At 38.4% G+C, this 20,656-nt stretch overlaps 1 protein-coding gene across 2 annotated transcripts; it reads right to left on the bottom strand.

Annotated features, from left to right (window-relative positions):
- Positions 1–424: 424 nt before the first annotated feature.
- Positions 425–16,408, bottom strand: rb1cc1 (RB1-inducible coiled-coil 1). 2 transcript variants are annotated; one of them, XM_056738234.1, is made up of 23 exons: positions 16,105–16,408; positions 14,849–14,980; positions 14,334–14,460; positions 13,941–14,111; positions 13,600–13,802; positions 12,967–13,369; positions 12,574–12,744; positions 11,254–11,438; positions 10,983–11,169; positions 10,806–10,887; positions 10,638–10,702; positions 10,399–10,502; positions 8,750–8,876; positions 6,120–8,041; positions 4,356–4,524; positions 4,134–4,242; positions 3,759–4,041; positions 3,253–3,304; positions 3,113–3,160; positions 2,189–2,247; positions 1,982–2,109; positions 1,627–1,697; positions 425–1,286 (listed from the first exon to the last, which is right to left on the bottom strand). In XM_056738234.1, the coding sequence occupies exons 2-23, from the start codon at positions 14,917–14,919 to the stop codon at positions 1,209–1,211; spliced, it is 4,815 nt and encodes a 1,604-aa protein (XP_056594212.1). In that variant the 5' UTR covers positions 14,920–14,980; positions 16,105–16,408; the 3' UTR covers positions 425–1,208. The 2 variants fall into 2 exon arrangements, with proteins under 2 accessions (XP_056594212.1, XP_056594213.1); XM_056738235.1 differs by having other exon boundaries at positions 14,849–14,976.
- Positions 16,409–20,656: the final 4,248 nt, after the last annotated feature.

Raw genomic sequence — 20,656 nt, 5'->3', positions numbered from 1 at the left:
TTTTTTATTATCTTATCATGTTGTTAGTTCGCTGTATTTTTTGTGTTATTTGGCATAAATCAAAACAAACCAACTCCACTTTGATCGAGATTAATTGGAAAGCACAATAAAAAAATCATGATTTATTTTTCTCATTTTGAAACCAAACTCTTCATATCCATCTTATATACTGTCGCTATCTATAAGTTTGATAATTTAATAAATGAAAAGAGAAAACTTGAAGATAAATGAATATCTTTGCATACTTTGCAAAAATAAATGGAGACACTTTTGCAATAACACGTCTACAATTTTCTTCCAGCTCTAAATAAAAGACAAACTTGCAAAATAAGCAAAACCTGTTTTATTTTATTTGAGCAAGCGAACACTTCCCCAGTGTACGCCAGACTTGTGGATTGTTGGAAATGCAATTGACAGCCGGGAGTTTGGGTTCAAACCTTTATTGTTTTGAAAACTCTAAATTCTTTTCCAATACAGTCATGTTTTTGTTACTTGGTGTGATTTGATGGATAATATACAATGTCGTTGTTAAATTCAATAAAGACACACATTCACAAACATGAAATATTACTTTCTATATCTCAACATCCTACGACAGAGAGAAGATATGTGCTGCTTTTCTTCCGGCGCTTGTTTTTCTCTTTCTGAAAGTGCATCTGAAGGATTGCGAGATCTGTCCAAACAGACGTCATGATAGACAGGTGGGTCACACTGTGCTGTGAGTAACAATCAGCAGTGTTCACCTCCCATTCCTCCGACTACAACGCATATCCAGTCGAGTAAATTAAAGAAAATATATCTATATGCATGCCATAACCATTCCTCTGGTAACATTTACAATAACTGTATATTTTCATTACCTTCTGAAGTAATTAAGATGATCGTGAAAGTGCCCCCCCCCAATAATATTCATAAAGATGATGAACTAATATGTTACATCCAAATATGTTTTGTTTTAGGTTTTACAGACTTCTTGCACCGGCTCTGGAGCCATCATACGCAGGGCAAAGCCCCAATAAAGTTATTATTATTTGGTCCACATTTACAAATCCTCTGCGTGTAAAAAAATGATAAAATGTTCTGCACCAGAGGCAAAACAAAAATGGGAAAATCTGATGATATTGACAAAACAATTAAGGATGAGCGAGTCTGTTAAATAAAAACAATAAAACTTAGTGAGCTAATTACAATATGATACGTTTACAAGATTACACTTTCTTGTTCCACGGTACCGCTTTTACTCTGTAGAATTTGGTGCCAAGAGGAACTTTGAACCGGTTTTGGGCCTGGAGCGGAAAATAACAAAGGAGAGATGATCAAAAGTATGTAAAAGAATATCACAAAAGATAAACATCATAACAAATACCTACAGTAATGACTAGGAAAGAAATTAAAAAGGAATTAATTCAATGTTAATCAACATCATGAGGAATTTGAAGTATCTGCACATTTCTCAAATAGTTTAAACAGCATCTCGCGTATTCAACATCCTTGAAACATCATTTCAGTCACAATTGTGTCATCAAAGATGTCAAATTAGTGCTACATTATATTTAATTAAGGATCGTATCATGTATAGTAAAATCAAACTTAAAAGTCAAGTTAAATCAAAGAAATAAATAATACCTTTTTGGCTTGGCAATATTCCTTCTCCATGACTTTTCCTAAAACCCACGGCCGCCGTGTGGCTCCTGTTGCTGAACAGAAAAAAAACGTAAATATGTTTTCACATCGTGAAATAACAATACGGTGAAATAAAACATTTCATGACCCTCCTTTACTATATATGTCATCATACATATCACCCAAGCCAACTGGAATAGTTACTGGAAATATTCAGAGAACGTTCAAATAAAAACATTACATTGTTTATTAAACAAATTACAAATCGGAGCATCATAGAACGTGCAAAACTGTTCTTGGAGACAAAATTTCTTCATCGATTTCATACACCAGGTGTGTGTGTGTGTTCGGGGCTGACCTGGCTTGAGGTCCAGGGCTGTGAGCGACTCTGAATGTAGGAAATAAAGGATGGGTCCAACAGTGAAGAGGACATAATTATCGTGCCTCTCATCCAGAATGATGAGAACCAAGTCGCCCACCTGAAAACTACAAAACAAGAAGCTTTCAAATAATGTAAAAGGAGAACGACATCAGCTCATGAACATTAATCTGTGAAGATGCTTACTCTCGGATGGCGATTTTCTCAGAGTGCCTCGATGATACGGACGACATACTCTGTGACATCTGTATAAGAAAAAACATAGTTATTCGGTTATAATGATATTTTTATGTTGCTTGCATACATTTATTGCGACCATCAGAAAAATGTTACATTGAGAATGACAGTTTAGTTGCTACATGTAACATTATTAAATCCAATAACGGCTATTAGCAACAGATACACATTGTGCTCTCAGGACACAAGTTTGTACTTTTAACAAATGTGATGTTTCTGCCATCTAGTGGAAGGGTGTAAACATGTCATTTAATATTGCACAACAGTAAACATGCTTTATAATGCATCATAATGAGATATGAGTATATTTGTCATTCAGGTTATTTGTAAATATGCTCAAATTCACCCGTAAGTTTCATTCCTCTGATAATGTACTGATTCTTATTTTCATAAAGAGATTAAACCTACTGACAAAAAGAATGCTTGTGGAAATGGAATTCAATTATGAAAGAGTTTCATGTTTTAATGAACTACAGATAATGTGACACTTGTTGTTGCCGTTACGGCAAAAAATCCAACATAACTACATGGAAACTACTAGTATTATGCAAATAAATATATGCTGAACAGATATTTATGATTATTTGTAGAGAGAGAAATTTAGACAGAAATGTAGATCATACTGAGTGGAAATCATTTATTTTTCCTCAGCGTGTCCATGTTTGACATCTGTAAATGAGTACACTGTTAACATCATTAATTACTGCTGCATGGGTTCAAGTGGTCAATTATGAATCTGAGCCGAACACAAAGGACACAATTATAAATGATCAATTATAATGATGTTTTCATACAATTACCACAATTCCATGAGATGTCAGACAAAATGATCATGTGTATATGAATGGTGTATAAACACACACAGATATTTACCAGTCTTTGACTGAGTCTTTTGTTCTCCTCCTCCTTCATATGTAAGGTCTGAAACACAACAATAAATCACATGTTATAACATACAAAGGTGACTAAACTACATGCACTAAAACATCAAGATTGAAGAGAGAGTGAATTACCCTTTCCAAAATCAGAATGCGTTGTTTTTCTTCAGACAGCATAGGGTTGTCCCTGAAATGAAATATGCAAAATACATGTCAAAAACTACAAAGAGTGTTAACATGTAAAATCAAAAGGGCATTGTGCTATTCTCAAACTAATAATAAAGAGGGTTTTTTTAAGAGGATAATATAAATACAAACCTACGCTCTCACCAACATCACTCGACTCTCATCTCATCTCCGCAAACCTCATTTATCATGAAACCACTCCCCTACAAGTCTTTTTCTATCTATGTTTTTGAGTTATTTTATTACTAATAACTCAATTTTGTCATCTAGTTAGCAGATGTAGGCTGAAAGACCTGGAACTCTCTACCTCATCTACTTGTAGACACTTTCATCTTTTCTTTCCTTCATAAGAAAAGCGACAGCATTGACAAACAACAGAACATCAGACTGCTGTTTCATGTGGAACATCGACTTTTATTGAGTGTGTGTCAAAGCACTTCATGTGAGACACTTACTGCTCTGACATCATGCTGGCCTCCACGGCTGACTCCACCCGCTCCTCATCCTTAAGCGCAGCGATGGACGCCAGCTTCTCCGAGTCAGGGACGGAGGGAGAGAGTACGTCCACATGGGCGGGGCCACAGGCACCTTGGGCCTCCGTGATGATGGGGCCGGGATTGGGCGGAAAGTAGGACGAAGACACGAGGACAGTGTTTCTTAAGCGGTTAAGCTCCTCCTCCAACTGTTTCTTCTCTTGCAGGATGGTGGCGCGGTCCTCGGAAAGTGTCTCAATCAGACCTTGAAGAAACAAGAGAAACACACAACAGTAGTTAAAAATCATCATTATAAAAACAATCTTTGATTAGTATAAGACAGTGGAGTTTCGAAACCTTTATCCTTTTCTTGTTGCTGCATGACGTTGTTGAGCTTCTCGGTCACTTCATGGACGATTTGCTCTTTTTTCAGCCTCTCTCGTGTCAGAACAGTGTTGAAGTTCGTCTGAGGATGAACACAATATTAAAAAGACAGTTAAGAGAGTGAATGTGATAGCTATTTAGTGTCAGGCTTGAGATACAAAAGAATTTGAGAATAAAAACATGTGAAGTCCTCACCTGCTGCTCGGCAATAAGCGAGGTCTTCACGTTCTGCATCTCTTCATTCTTTGTGCGTTCCAAGAGCTCTAGTTTGGCCAAGAGAGACGTCTTCTCCTCTGACCACTGGCCGCTGTCCTGAGGGAAATCACTGCTGGCGTCCACACCAACCTCTACACAAGATGCCACTCTGAAACACACAAACAGGTGTGAGACGGAACCTACAGATCAACCTGCCTGCAGTTAAACATATAGAACATTCATAAAGGACATACAAAAGCATCAAATCTGCTTTCTCTCTTCTCTCTACACCTAAAAAATATCTGCTTTAACAACTATGTCACACACTTTTTTGTGGGTAGAAATATAAATGTAAAAATCCACAACATGACTTTAAACTAATTATGCTTTGTCAAACATTTTGAAGAATTCCCAGCAGCAAATAAATAATAAAAAACTGCATCCGATGTAACATTTGAAAAAAAAAATATTCTTCAACAATTTCCAATTTACTGGGATTAGCACAAGACCTGAAATAAATCTGGTTTTAATGAATCCCTGTTTTAATGACACAAGTAAGAGGGTTATCACATTTCTTCCTCATTTCTACTTTGGAAATGTTTTATTGAAACAGTTGACAGTTTTTCTAGGTTGTGTTTGATGTGCTAATTATTCAAACCACTGAATGTGGAACTCTGAAAGCTTGTAGTTTGTGTTTGTAGCTTTCTAGTTTTTAATTAACGGTGAAGTTAGACCAAAGCTTTTATTCAAATAAACCAGTGCAGCATTGTGTTCAATAGTAGCCTCCAGCATTCCCTCAGCACACCAGAGTTATTATAGTTTTGATTTGAGTGTTAGACATATTTTTAATTAGTTTCGATTTTTTTGTTAATTTTACTTAAGTTTTAGCAATTTTGGTATATGCATTTGTCATTGTATAATTTATTTAATAATTTATTGGTTATTTATTTATTTATATTTTAGTTTTTGTTTATTATTATAATTTTAGTGTTAATTTCAGTCTATCTTTGAGGCACATTTCAATTTTTCTTTTAGTTAAGTTTTTCCAAGTCAATATTTTCTTTTATTTCAACGAACAGAAACATTTTCAAAGTTTTACTTTTATTAACCTAAAATAACCACAGCATGTTTCCCATAAACATGGGTGTAAAGCTCATAAAATGTCATCCACCGTGAACCGATTGGATCGTTGAAAGTGGAAAGATTTGAACACAGGTTTGCATCCTCAGTAATTAAAGCCCCGCCCTCCTCCTGACCGGACGTGAAGAGAGGTCGTTTCGAGGGAGCGAGGAGGTTAAAGCTTTTCATGTGACAAGTGCACATGAATAAAAAATACTAATGATATGCACGGATAAATAATTGATAATAAATACTGCAACACCGTGTAAAATAAATCCAATGATCATATTTCATTTCATGCCGACTTGAAACAAGCGGTTCTTTATTAACCCTGCACTGATCATTGGAGTTTGGGTTTCTCGCCACAGCAGGGCAGTGTTGGCCTGCTCACCGGGAGACTTCATTCATTCATTCATTTATTTATTTAATTAGAAATGAGATATTATTTATTAGAGTGATCTTACTCGTTGTATAAATACCATGCAGTGTGCTGTGTTTTAACTTTTCTGTTTTTCCTGTTTGCCCCTGTAAAGCTGCTTTGAAACAATACACATTGTGAAAAGCGCTTTATAAATAAACTTGAATTGAATTGAATGATTTATTAAAATGCTATTGAACAAGAGTAGAGGGTTTGTTTGTACTCACGTCTCAGTGGATTGTCTGTCTTTGAGCTGATGTTCAAGTTGTTCCATTTTTCCTAACAGTCTTTTCTCAATCTCCTCTTTTTGGAGTTGAAAGTCTCTAAAGGCCTCTTGTAACGCAGCCTGGACCGCCTCCTCCTTCTGCAGCTCCGCCCTCTGCTGGGCCTCCGTCCTCTCCTGCTCCAGTCTTACAGAAAGCAGCGTGTTCTCAGCCTGCAGGTCCCCGACAACACCTCTCAGTTCTTGTTCTTTCAATTGGAAAACCTTCAGCTCATCCTCCTCTACCTTCCGCAAGGCATGAAGCTGGCTCTCAACGCACTGCTGGATTTTTTGAACCCGTTCCTCGCAGTCCTTCTCCGCATCCTGCGACTTCTGTTTGAGCGCGGATAACTCTTGGCGGAGCAATATGCTCTCCTCCTCGTGTCGATCCACCAGTTCAGAGATGCAGTGGTCTTTCTCCAACCTCATGAGCGCTCGTAGCTCGGCCAGGCCCACCTCGTACTCCTCATTCTTCTGCTGGAGCTGCTGGTTCAGCGTGTCCATCTGCGTCTGCAGGGCGGCCGTTTGAGCGGTCATCTCTGATTTCAACACCTCCTCGTTGGAACTTCTGGCCTCCTCGTACTGCAGTCTCGCATCCTCGATCTCAGCGTCCTTAAGCGCTAACTCCACTTCTAGTTTGCAGCGGGCATCTCCAAGTTCTTCCACACGGGCCTCTAGATCTTTCAAGCGTCCCTCACGTTCCTTGAGTTTGGCCGAGTGAGAATCCATCAGCTCTTTTCGCTTTACAAGGTTGTCCTGGGCAAGGACGTCAAGGGCACTTTGTTTGTCCCGTCGGACAGATTCCAGCTCTGCTTCGTGTCGTTGGTTCAACTGATCCTCCAGTTCTTGAAGGCGCATCTTCTCTGCGTTTTCCATCTCTTGTTTGATTCTCTGTTGGCCGCGCTCAATCTCGATATGAAGCTTCTCCAGTTGCCCAACAAGTTCATCTTTGTACAACAAAGCAGCCTTCAGCTCTTCGCTTTGCTTTACGGTCTTCTCCTCAAGGTCTCGCAGGTTCTGCAGCTCTTGCGCGGAACGTTCCCTCTCGCTCTCCAGCTGGGATATTTCCTTCTCCTTGCGCTCCACAAGTCCCTCGAGTTCCAGCATTGCTCTCTGGACGTCTCTGACGATTCTTCGATTGCCCTCCAACTCTTCCGTGAGAGTTAGCAGCTGTTTCTCGTGATCATCCTTCAGACTTTGGAGATTGGTTTGTTGCGTTTCTCTTAACTCCTCCTCTTGACGGTATCTGATACTGTTCAGAAAGTTCCAGACCTCGTTGGTCGTTGTTTTCAGCGAAAATCCGAAGTCTCGCTGTTCCTTCAAAACAAGACCTCGAAAGTGGTACAGATCTTCTTTGACTTTCCTCAGATTGTTCTGGGACTCTTCTGAAGCGGACCGGTACCTGTCCGCAGACCGCTTGAGTGCTGCAATCTTTGAGTTTTCCTTCTCGAGCGTTGTGGTGTCTTGGATACGCTTGCTGTCTATTGCATTTATGACGGAAGAATAAAGCGATTCCACCATCATCTCGGGGCTTGTGGGATCACTGATAGGATTAGGTGACATTAAATTCTCCTCTATAACAAATTCATTGACCGCCGACATGAAATCTGACTCTGGACTTTCTGCCAATGAGTCCAAGTCCAAAGAGCCTTGATGTAATAGAGGATCCATGTTGGGGTGCCCGATGGTTTCAAAGTCAAAGGTCTGAGCATCTATGCTGTCCGGTGATAGATCCTCTAATGGAGCGGGAAGAGACGAGGGCTGGCAGTCTGGTGCTTTTAGACTCAGAGTGGTCAATGTTTTGGAGGAGGTAGAGGTGCTTTGAGCTGTGCTTTCAGATCTGGCTGTTAACACATCGGATCTTTGAGCGTTCTGACTCCGGGAAACCTAGAACATCAATATAAACAGTTAAAATCTTACGCTAATTTACACTGAAAGTCAAATTAAACAATGTATTCGCCAGGTGGTTTTCTCCAAAATTACTTACAGTGCATTCAAGCTATTCACTTCATTATAAGTGTGTTCCAAGTTACATATTTAAGGACAGAAAGACAACAAGACGAATTTATTTGTAATACAACTGAATTCAGGGAAAACGCTGTCAATAATAATACGTCAAGTAGTATTTGGTAGTGATGGATCAAAATAAATATTCTTGTCAGAAATCGAAACCTTAAGATGCACTTGGCTGAAAACCAAACCCCAAAAGTGACTTTAAATTCTTTTTTTATTATTATTATTAATTAGGCTTTTTTTCTATGAATGTGATAAATCGAAAGAATATGTAAATTACATATTTTTCTTTTTTAAATATATCGCTGCCGTCTCCATATTTCGTTATTTTTTACTTTTTGCCATAAAACATTATTGTTGGTCACCCTTTATCTTTGTCAGTGGGTTTTTCCAAATGTCTAACCAATTAAAATGATTAAAAAGTGTGAGTAAATCATTTGAAGAACCAATGTGGAGATTTCAATTAAGGTCAAGTTTTAGAAAACTATTATTAGTACTCACGGATGACAACATTCACAATAATAATTCCATGTTCAATCAAAGAGAAGATTTATCATATGAAGAAGAGTAAATATAAAGCACCTTTTGTTCATTGAGTAGATCTGTGATCGTTCGTGACATCTCATCCACACTCTGAGCGGCCTGAACCAGCTGATGGAGAACCTCAACGTGGTGGTTCAGCGGCTTAAAGTCACACAGTGTCGGAACACTGATGAAGAAAACATAAAGAGTTCATCAGACAAGAAATGTCATTTATTCATCTAAACCAGGAGTGTCTAACCAGATCTGACCAGCTGGTTCATGTGTGTTTGACACCCGAGACCTAATCCCACAATAGTTACCAGTGAATGTGACTTAAACCGTCTGTCTCCGAGTCTTTATCTTACATTTGACTCAAGAACTCAAGAGTATTTAACACCAACATTTACATTTATTTGTTTTGCAGATGTCTTTATGTAAAATTACATCCAACTGAAAGAGCATTTAACATAAAAATAACAAAGCGCTTTTCCAGCATCATGCAGAACCATTCTAAGCGGTTACAGTTATATTTCCATGTGAGACGGTTTCGACATACCACGATTACAAACTGTTCTCAACACGGATGTCTTATTCGTAGGGCTGTGCTCGATTAATCGCGATTACTAATAAATCATGCTGAAATCGAACTGGCTGTGATGTGACGCAAGGCATCTACATTTAATTGATGTGTAGCTTGACCGTGAAGCACGGCTCTGGGATCAGACGAAATGCAGCTCGATCTGAAAGCAGTGCGAGTTTGAGTCGCTTATAACGTGCATTTAAAAAAGCAACACCCGTCAAACATGATCATTATAAATATACTTTATTATCATGAAAATACCTGAGGAGGCTTGAGGAACAGTTATAAAAACATGTCCATAGACTAACCCCAAATTACATACTATACACTTAAAGTATGCACTCAAGCATCTAGTATATGATTTTCAGAAGAGTATCGGTTTCCCAGACGAGCACCAATGACGTGAATCACACGCCACAATACGTGTGAATAAAATATACTTGTGCATTACTTTAGTCATCATCAGATTGAAGCGTAATCACATTGGAGGAGAGTTTTGCTTGAGCAGCGTCTGATAGCCCCGCCTCTCTTCCACTACGACTGTTGAGTGCGTGAAGTTTCCACAGTTCTACACTTCATATTTTCAGTTGAAAAAGTGCATCAACCGGGTACTTACAGTGCACTTCTTTTTGAGGATTTTCAATGTGATCGCACTACTCAAACTATACTACAAAGTGGCGTAGAACAGTGCACAAGTGCGCAATTTGGGACACAGCTTACGTGTGTCATGGTCTTCTTCTGCGGTGCGTGTTTGGAGTTTCTCCACGAGAGCGCCCTCTGGCTTTCAGATACAGCAGCATTTTCCTGTACTTCACTCACAAGCTGTGCATAAATCACATGCCATATATATTTCGGTTTATCGTGCAGAGCCCTACTAATGCGTGCTTATAGAATGCGTGCAGAGCCGTTATAGCTCAATCTCTTGTGTTACTAAGACAGCACGTGATGCGTTTGTGTTTACATTCTAAAGATTTCCGTTATCAGCCCTGCGGTGGAAAATAAAACCATTAACGTTCCGGCGGATCGGCACGATTAATCAACCAGAAGGATTCTGTGCGAGGGTGGAAAAGCCATCATTAACACAGGATTTTGAGATCTGATTCATGGAAACATGGTTCCTCTGCTTTACCTGAGGTACGACTGAACTTCAGAAGGACAACACGACTTGAGATACTGCAGGTCATTCAGGGAAATGTCTGGAAGCTCAAAGTCAAACTTTCGAGGCTTTCGGGTCTACACGCATAAACAGAACACTCAACAAATGTACTCAAGAATGCATTAAATACAAAAATGCTTCTTCAAACATTAATTTGAAAGATAAAGATGTTTTCGTTTATCTTGAAGAACAAAATATGATAAAAGACTCACACAAAATGAAGAAGATGGCCATGAATCTAACCCACGAAACAACCGGTTTCTAAGAAAGGACTTCCCTGAAACAAACAAGACCATTGCTTTAACATCACTCTTCATCAACATGAGCTCAAACATACATTTCAATTTCCAGAGCAGACATAGAAAGTAGGAAGAATTTACTGAAAAGCTTTCCGAAGGTTTCCCGTTTTGCCTTTTCTGCCTCATAGAGGTTTTTTCCATCTTTGACAAGAGCATTAGCCCACTGTGAACACACAGTTCAGAGAAAACAGTTCCCATCACACACGTTTGGAATAAAGGATTATAAATATTGACAGACAACCATTAGCTTATTTTCACCTGTCTGTAGTGTCCTATGAACATTTTGCGCCTGACCACCTCCACCACAGCGAGACAGTACATCTGAGGAACAGTACTGAGGGCCTCCACCACCCTCACTCGCTCCAGCAGCTCCGTCAGAAGCCTCAGAAGAGCCTGAAGCTTCTCTCCGTCCTGATCGGCGTGAAGCATCACGTAGCAGCACCATCTGATGGAGAAGGTACATTTGTGTGATTTCTTTCTGTTTCCCCGACGATGATAATGAACTATAAGACAAAATGGACACTCTTACTTGAGACGAACTTGAAGGTTGTTGGCGAGCTCCTGTTTGGCAGTGGTACACTTCTGCTTGATGTCTAACAGCTTCCTGTGATTGGTCAACATGATCATCAGCTGGTTGGCGTGGCTCAGACACAGATCGGGCAGAACTGAGGTGTCCTTCAGGTTTTCTGCCCTCTTCTGATTGGCATGAAATCCCTAACGGAACAAGAACACGAAGAGAATAGTAGCTTCCTGAAGAAATCAAATATTGGTTTACACCTTTTGACGTTTTCAAATGCATGTTTGAGATAAACCACAAAACGATGGCTGCACATGTTTACATATCAACACATTATAAAGTCATCATCAGCAACTCAGCTAAACGATAATGCAAACTGACAAAGAGCACCAATCACATCAGAGCTCATTTGCATACGGATGTCTCAAAGGTGAAGTAACAAAAACAACTTGTTTACAATTGTGTTTTAGGGACAGGATGGGAAGACAAGTGGTAATGTAAAACTATAACACAAATCATCAGAGGAAACCTTCCGAGGGAAAAGAGAACAACAGTGTAGAGTAGGTCTGTGTATCGCCAACAACTTTACCATACGATACACATCCCGATAGAAGGCCACGATTCCATACATGTCAATTACATTTATCATACGACAGATTTACAGCAAAATATACTTGCAGAAAACTGCCAGTCATAACAACTTTTCAGTTAATCTGACAAATCAATGCATATAGCAGCTTTGAGAATGAGTATAAGTAGCAAAAGATCAAGTCCTTATACAGAGACCCTTGTTTCTAAAACTGGGTTTCTATGCTACATCATATGTGTGAATGTGTTTTACAAATAGACTATATGTCTAACCAATAAATATGAATATATGCATTGACGTGCAGTCAGAGTAAATAGATTGAATTAAATAAGAAAGTGTTGAATTGAAATAGATGATATATTTCTTTCTATATATAATATTATGAATGAATGGGTGCTGTAAGATTTAAGCAGGTCTTTGCTCTTCACTTTCTATTACACGTACATTTACTGTCGCTCTTCCACGACTCACTTTCATGTATTATGAGGGAATCATCTGTACGGATCACGGATAAACTGATCAGATTCTTATACCACTAATAATTGTTGCACAATATTTTTGCGTTATAATTGGCTTATTTCCAAAAGTGCTGCAGAACGGATTCGGAGGCAGATGTATAGATGCGCGCTTGGTCAGGAGCTCATTACGATGTATTGCCATATCCATATTTTGAATTCTGCCCTAGTGTAGAGTATAGAACCTACAGGTAGACTGAACAAAAACAACAGTTGAGAAGTGTTTACCTGAGCAAGTTCCTTCTGCTCGTTCACCAATTTATTACAACTTGCTATCATTTGGTCAAGTGCATACAATCTGTCCTCCAGACCTTTGATGGCCTTCATGTTCTGATTATCCAGTTTGGTAATGGTCTCACGGCATTCAGATAGAAACGGCTGGATAATTCTTGGATCAAGCTGTAAATGTAGAGAAACAGAAATACAGCGTTTAGCGTATTTTTATATTTGCAGGGTTATACACGTCACATCACCCAATCATAACTTGAGAACACAATAAACCAACATAAAGATGTAAGCTGGTGTTTATATTTTCTAACTGAATACAGAAAGCAAAAGCAACACACGACAGAACTAGTTGCAATAAACAAACTCTTCTAATACAACTAGTCTATCACTCACCCTGTTGATCGAGTCAAAACATTTTCTAACGACCGACTCCACATCATTGGGTCTGTCCTGCACGTTGATCCAATCCAACAGCGTGACATTGACAAAGGGCGTGGCTCCCCTTTCAGGAGACTCCTCCTCTTCCTGTTGTGCTGCTTTCAGGCTGCTCATTAATCTGTCTTGAGGAGATGATGATGCCTGGGACGATGTCTCTCCTGATGCGGACAGTAGTTTTCCATTCTTATGATCGTCACCAGGGCAAAATATTGCAGACCGTATGGGCGTGTCTCCATCTTCTACGTCGGAGGTTCTCGGATTTGGGGTGCTGGATTTCTCCAAGCCTTCTCTGTAGCTGGGCTGAGTCAAACAATCAAGTAGAGGAATCTTGGCCATGACAGAGACAGCAGTGCCGAGTCTGGAGACGAGTTGATAGACAAAAGCAAAATGAGTGACCTGTCTTACATTCAGGACATCTGATGGGAGGACTACATCATTTTCATGTCATACAATGTGAAGTGGAACACCATCACTGTAAAAGTTTTCCAAACTGGCACTACAAGACACAAGTTAAGCTAATGAAATAAATTCTCTTTACCTAAAGACTATATGCAAAGTATAATATCTGCATGTTTCTGTTTAATTTACTTGGTGAGTTTTAATTTGATGTCCTCAAAGTCCTGTTGGTAATTTGTATACGCAGTGTCAAACTTGAGAAGCAGTTTCTGGTAGGACAGGGTGCAGTCATCCAGGTTAGCCATGATGGCCGCCCATCCCTGATGCTGAAGGTGCTCGTCATGGACCAGTCGCTCACAAAAGGAGCAAAGCTTCTTGGCGACCTCTTGCATTTCCTAAAAAACATCAGACCATGATGTTTGGATATTGGTGTATCCAATTCCAAACCACTGATGTAACGGTATTGATGAGTATAGTGAATATTATCAGGACAGAAATCATCATTATAAGTGTGAAGAGAATCAAGACTCTACCAAAGCCAGCTGTGTACGCGAGGCGACTGTGTGAAAGACAGCGGGCATCATGAGCGACTCCTCCACCTTCAGCTCCATCTCATTCTCTATGGAGAAGGTTGTTTTGGGGATGGTTGGAGCTCTGTCGCACAGGATCATCTCTTTATTGAACAAGAAAATTGGGTTGGTCTCCTAAGAACGACAGAAACAAGAATCATATTAGAGATCAGATTTCAGCCAATCCCACACTTTCCATATGACTCAATGATCTCTTATACTTCCAAATGATTTAAAAGTAAGACTACATAATAATATTCAACAAATCTACAAAGTGGCAGGTAGTTTCTCACACATTTCTATCATGCAGATGTTTACAGTACAGTGGACACTATCGTAAACTTAATGGACACTTACCGTCCCAGCGCTGTAGCTGCACACACGCCTCTCTGCCACCATACATTCACCTCCATTGACCACCAGCACCTGGTGCTGGATCGCAATCTTATATTTGGCCTGAATGGCATGTTTAAGGTCCAAAACACTATTAAGAGTGCAAAGCAAAAAACTATTTATGCAAACAAATCAGGTCTCAATTCCCTAAAACATTTTCAGACAGGCTGAATACACCTAACTTCTAATATAGGCACTAAAATGGACTTTTCATCTTAAAATATAGTCTTATAATAAAAACTACATGAAAATACATCAAATAATAATGTAGCTAAACAATTTTAGCACCGGTATTCCCAAATAAAAAACATATATGCAGATCTTAATGAATAATGTTCTTTAATCCAGGACCCATATTTTACACATAAAGCATATGTGCATACAAGTATTCACTGTTTAATTTTGTCTAAATTAAAAGAACAAATTCTTTCAAAACACACCGTCTCAAAATCTCAAAGGAAACAAAGTTGAGCTCTTACGTTTGGACGGCAAGTTCAGTGTCAAATGTTAATGTGCTTCCATTGTTGACTTGAAACACATACAACTTCATGTTGAATTCTCCGCTGAGTTTGACTCCAGCTTGAGTTGTTCATCTAGTCAATTGTGGCTGTCTAAAAAAATACAATTATTATAACATATATGTTTATAAAACATAAATGATGCATACACAAAACAAAATACTCTTATAGGGATAATAGCAATGTATTCAAGTTGCTTAAGTTATAAAAGGCAACGAACGAGTCTGGCTTGGTATAAACACCCAAACTGTCCAGTTATAATGCTTAACATCATCCACCACTTGAAAATCTGCACAAGAAACAGAACCCACGAGAAACACAAAGACACGTGTGACTGTAGTTGGGTAAACTGGAAAGCTAACTGGCTAATTCACAATGTTTATTCAGTGGACTTTATTCCAGAACAAAACATAAAATAAATGTTATCAGGTTATAACTCAAAGAGCTCTCAAAGGTCTTGAGTCGGTTGTGTTTTTATAATGTGGTGTAAACCCACACACAGATCAACACAACCATGTGGGTCAACTGTGGAAGTTTTCAGGCTGAGTCATGTTGTTCCCTCTGCGTAAACATCAACCCTTAAAGACAGCTTGTGTCCTCAAACTTTAACAGCATGCATTGTTCCTGTTAGTATAGAATCAGGCATGTTTATCAGAAATAACACGTGGTTTGTGTTGCCTGCTTTGTGTAGACCACCTGTGTAATGAAGGGTGACAGATGACAAGGACAAAGTACTCTGTGTAAAGTATACTGTATGTGTGTATGTGGACTACAAGTAATGTTGGTCATAACTCCTTGTGTGTTATTACTGATGGATGGCTTTCCCTTTGTGTGCTCTCGAAACCTTATTCTACAATGAAATGATCTCAAACGGCATATTTATTTCAATGTAATGATTTGTCACTCATAACAGTGATCTCAGACACTCCTGAAAACTTGAGCTTTTTGTTTTGTTGTTACACAGACCCTGATCTCTCCAAACAAGGTGACACTATTAACGAATATCTCTCACAGCGACACCAAGTCACCCAAAAAAAAAACATTTCATGACGTGAGATCTAACATAGCAAAATTGCCACAAACCCTCTTTCAACAGCCTTCAGCTCTTTTGTTTTCCGTTACATCTTAATCATCCCACAAACAGCCAAAACACTCACAAATCTAACAACACCCGACACTAATCCGACATCCTACAAATTCATCTTGAAGGATCTTACCTGAGCTGTCTTCAGTCCATTCTGGGCATAAAAGCGAAATATTTGTTTGTTTTTAGCTGAAATGTGACGGTTTCTGTCAGCTAGAGGTTGAAGCCGTCGTGCTAACAGGCTAATGCTCATCACTCCGAACACAGGCCTTTGTTTTAAAATCTCCTAAAACGCTCAAATCCATCCAGAATCAGCTCATACGTAGTTTATATTTTATTAAATATCATTTACAATGGTTGGTAATGAGATATGAGTTATGTCATCGAGTTTTTGTGTCGCTGGGTCGCGCTAACGCTTCTTCTGCTGTGTTTTGTTATTGTCGTCACTGCGCAGCGCGCTGCATGCTGGGAGAGTAGACTGACCGCTCGCATGAGCTGGTCTGGGATCAGGTTTAGATGTAACGCTTGTTGTTCAGAGACGGTTTTGAAAATAGGAGGAGCTGTTCTGAAAACAGTCTCCTCGGGAAACGGACTAGTGTCATAATAAGATTTGGGAGCAATTTGATTAAATGTGGATGAGGAAGATAATACTGAAATGTTCTGGTTGTAAATCGTGTGTCTTATGTTTTAAACGATGTTTATTATAAAAAATGACAAATAAGTTATACATTATAGCCCAGTAGGTCTATGTGAATTAATAATATTGAGAAATTAATGATTATTTACATTTAGTCATTTAGCAGATGCTTTTATCCAAAGCGACTTACAAGTTGGGTAAACAATGGAAGCAATTGGGTCAAACATTAGGACAACAAAAAGCATAAGAGCAATACAAATATGTCTCATAAAGCTTACTTATATTGACATACACTACACATTATAATAAAGTGTTCATCCAAATGATATTCATGGACGGCATTTGATGTTATTATATTGGCTGAAATTCTATTTCGGGCTTATAACATCAGGAAACAAACAAACAAACATTGTTTGTTCTGTAAAGTTAAATGAAATGCGTTCTTGCTGTAGGTTTAAGGCCCATCTTAAAGGCTTTCTAGAGGATCTTACAAGACAAAACAAGAAACATTTCTTAATGTTCTATTTATTTGCATCAATATTATTTTGTCGTACATCACAAACCAACATCTAAGTGGGGACCATGGTGTGAGAGAGATATAGAAAATTCACATTAATGTAACTTCATTTCATGATTTCAGACTTTTTTTATTTTTACATTTTTTTTATTTGTCACACACTCGCGCACGCACACATTGTGGAGACTTCCTAGATGAAATGACTTTTATACTGTACAAACTGTATATTCTAATCTGGCAAACTTCAAACCCAACCACAAGAACCACCTTCAACAAGATGATCATTTAGTATATAATAATCTATTTTAATTGTATGGACCGTTGTGAGTGTGTGAGACGTTTACTCTCATTGTGGCAACATTTGGACCCCACAGTGTAGAAAAACAAAAACACACACACAAGGACAGTTTGATCCTTCACTTTCATTAAACTTGTCAGAAAAACATGAAGAATTAGTCCATAGAAATAGTACATTTTTAAGCACTTGGCCTTTTGTTCCACCAAGCTAATACCCATGAGATTATATAATATCATATTCATGACAAATTCATCTGCCTCAGGCTTCTTGGTAAAACAGGATGGAAGCCATTTGAAGAGTGATGAGAGCCCTTGAGCCATTGCTTTGTATTCAGAGCACCAAGAATTTGTAGCAGATAGAAGATTCATAACAAGTGTCAAATATTTGCAGCTATGTGTTTCCTTCTACAGCCTATAGAGGGACAAATGTCTATAGGTCTGATGATCAAGATACATGTATTTCTATGTGTGTCTACTTTCTACCACACGTTAACTTTGTTGTTGTAACATAAATGTGACTTTATAGCACTATTGTGTGTACTGGCATGCAAAGCACTTCAAATGTAGGCAACAAATGCCCTGAAGGTCAGTCAGTCAAAATCCCAACAAGTGCTTCCAGACAGTGTCTTTAGAAAGAAATCTGCCAAGATATAAATCAGTTCAAACAATAAAAATCAAATGACCGAATAAAGAAGATTTTTATTTCATTGGTAATTGTGTTCTGTTTGTCGGGTCAGGTGGTGTGAGACCAGTGCAGATGGATCAGGAAAGCCCTGCAGATTCCCTCTCTCTTCCCAAAGCCAAGAACCAGAGATACCATCTGCTCTGAGGACAAACGGCAGGGAGATCATGCGAAAGGGTCTCACACACACAACAGCAATAAAACACAAATAATGCTTTTCACAAATTCAGACAGAAATTCAAATTCGGGACAAATAAGAAAGTTTGGAGCGATAATATGTGCAGAAAACTTTTCTATCGTGTTATCCAGACCCTCCAAACACAATTTAGGGATTGATATCTCGCTGCAAAACAGATATAGTGAACCATAATAAACTGATGCGCAGTGCTGAGTTGATTTCAAAAGCAATACTGTTGAATTAAGATCCCAGAACTGTTTTCACAACAGGTTTTATAATACAAGCCAAAACAGATCTACAAATATCCTTAGTAACAAAAACGTTTAAAGCTGCTTTCTTGCAATTGTAAAACAATATCTTATTGAGAATCTAGTAACTGAGAAAATATATAGTGAGGAATACCAATATGACAAGATTGTTTTAACTACCAGGAGAAATGGTCGTGAGTTAGTGATTGCGAGATGAATCTGTATAATGCTTGAAAATAATTGTGTGGTCACGTGACGTGTGTTTTTTTTTGTTAATTGTTGACTTTCCACATTTGAACAGTAGATGGAGACATGTCCCTTTAAATCTCACCGAACTGAGTCAGTCTGCAGGTCATTGTTATCTGTGAAGCTCGTCAATCCAGTTATCTCTGCACGTGTTCTCCAGTGGATGTCTCCATTTTTTCTTTACTTATATGTCCCTTTTCTCCATGGTGGTAAGGATATAATTTGAATAAAGAATAAATTCTTCCCTCTGGAGTAAGGCAATATCTTCTAATGAAGGCCACTGGCTATTACTTATTTCCTTGGTGAGCCGTTAATGAGAGTAAAGAGAGAGTTTAGGACATTGTAGGAAGGTCATTATTATACTTACAGTATGAAGATCAACGATTGTGTCAGAAACTGATAGGTTTCAGTACGTTTAAATGAAAGGAATCTTTTTATTTGTGAAAAAAAAATATCTTTTTGTATGATCTGTGCATTAGCCCATCAGCTTTAGGGAATGTTGAAATGATGAAATCAAAATGCCATTTCAATATAATAAAGGGCAGGTCGAGTGAGTACATAAAAAATAACTTATGTCATGTTGTCATAGCTTTCACAAGAACAAGGACAAAGCCATAAAATACCTGCTTGTGAATGGTACAGCTTATACGCGTGTGTTAAAATTAAACTGATAAACAATAGCAGTGCTTTAAAAATATGAAAGTATTAAATATCAGTTTTGATGGGAGTTTTTATTTTGGATTATTTCACAAAAACATGAAAAATAACAGTGTGAAGAATTCAGCTCAGGAGAAAAGTAAACCTCGAGTGGCGAAAAAGAAAGAAAATGTTTCATAAAAGACCTTGTGGAACTGAGATGCACATGATACCAATTTAACATGACATTAGACTATTAAGAAGAATTACAAACGACTCAATAAGACTATTCAGTAAAACAGCATGAGAAAAATCTCCCAAATCTTCTGAAGAAATAATCAATACCAGCACTATGTGGTTAAACTTTAACTTCTCAGTTATTTAGCCGTTTCAAAGGATGTCTTATTGCACGTTCATTTCTTTAACATCCTGAAATTTCAGGAAAATACCATGTTATGAGGTAATTATGCTATTCAGAATTATGGTATATAGGCTATCAAAGTAATTTACATTAAGATCTAACACCATTACTGTGTAACAGTCCCTCTATGTAAAAGATATGTATTATACCCTGCTTGTGAAATATACAGAGCATCACACCTGTAAAGATCTGTATGGGGTAATAACAACAGCAGGGCTGACAAGCTTTAAATGTATATGATGTATATTATAGCTACTGTAAGGTCTTTCGATGGCTGTGACCCTTGATATGTCCTCGAGCTCGCGTCTATAAAGGACTGAGAGATTGTGAGCATTTAACTGTCAGACAAAATATATCTGGTTACATAATTATTATTGTCACATTATATTGTGAAGCATCGGTTGCTGTATGCCTACACCACCCAAACATCCAATCACATCCTCCGCGCACCCCCCCACTCAAGCTCAATTACGTGATGTGTGACGTCTTAGCGGATGGTAGTGATGTGCGATTCGACTCACAAAAGACTCGTTCATTCGAACCGCATCAAAAACACATAATGTGATATCCACATCTTCAATAATAATAATTAATTTGATTATTTAATAATTAAATAACACAAATGATAATAAAAGACATGCTGAATTAAGGTTCTATGAATCCAACATCGCATTCAAGGAATCGACTCTTTGATGTTTTAAAAGAACCGTCCGTGTGAACCGATTCACTCAACGAATCGGACTTCCCAATGCTCGTGGATGTAGGTGGGGGTCGGGGAGGGACTTATTGGACCAAAGGGGGATTCAAATGTGTTTATGACTTT

The sequence above is a fragment of the Triplophysa dalaica genome, chromosome 23, assembly GCF_015846415.1.
Source record: "Triplophysa dalaica isolate WHDGS20190420 chromosome 23, ASM1584641v1, whole genome shotgun sequence".
Lineage (NCBI taxonomy): Eukaryota > Metazoa > Chordata > Actinopteri > Cypriniformes > Nemacheilidae > Triplophysa > Triplophysa dalaica.
This window is presented reverse-complemented; position numbering and strand designations above follow the sequence as displayed.

Bases quoted from the DNA above. Each gene is read 5' to 3' on its own strand.
- rb1cc1 (XM_056738234.1), bottom strand. From the start codon at position 14,919: ATGAAGTTGTATGTGTTTCAAGTCAACAATGGAAGCACATTAACATTT. The intron at 14,461-14,848 runs GTAAGAGCTCAA...CACTCTTAATAG, and splicing joins ACTGAACTTGCCGTCCAAAC to TGTTTTGGACCTTAAACATG. The intron at 14,112-14,333 runs GTAAGTGTCCAT...TGTCGTTCTTAG, and splicing joins GCAGCTACAGCGCTGGGACG to GAGACCAACCCAATTTTCTT.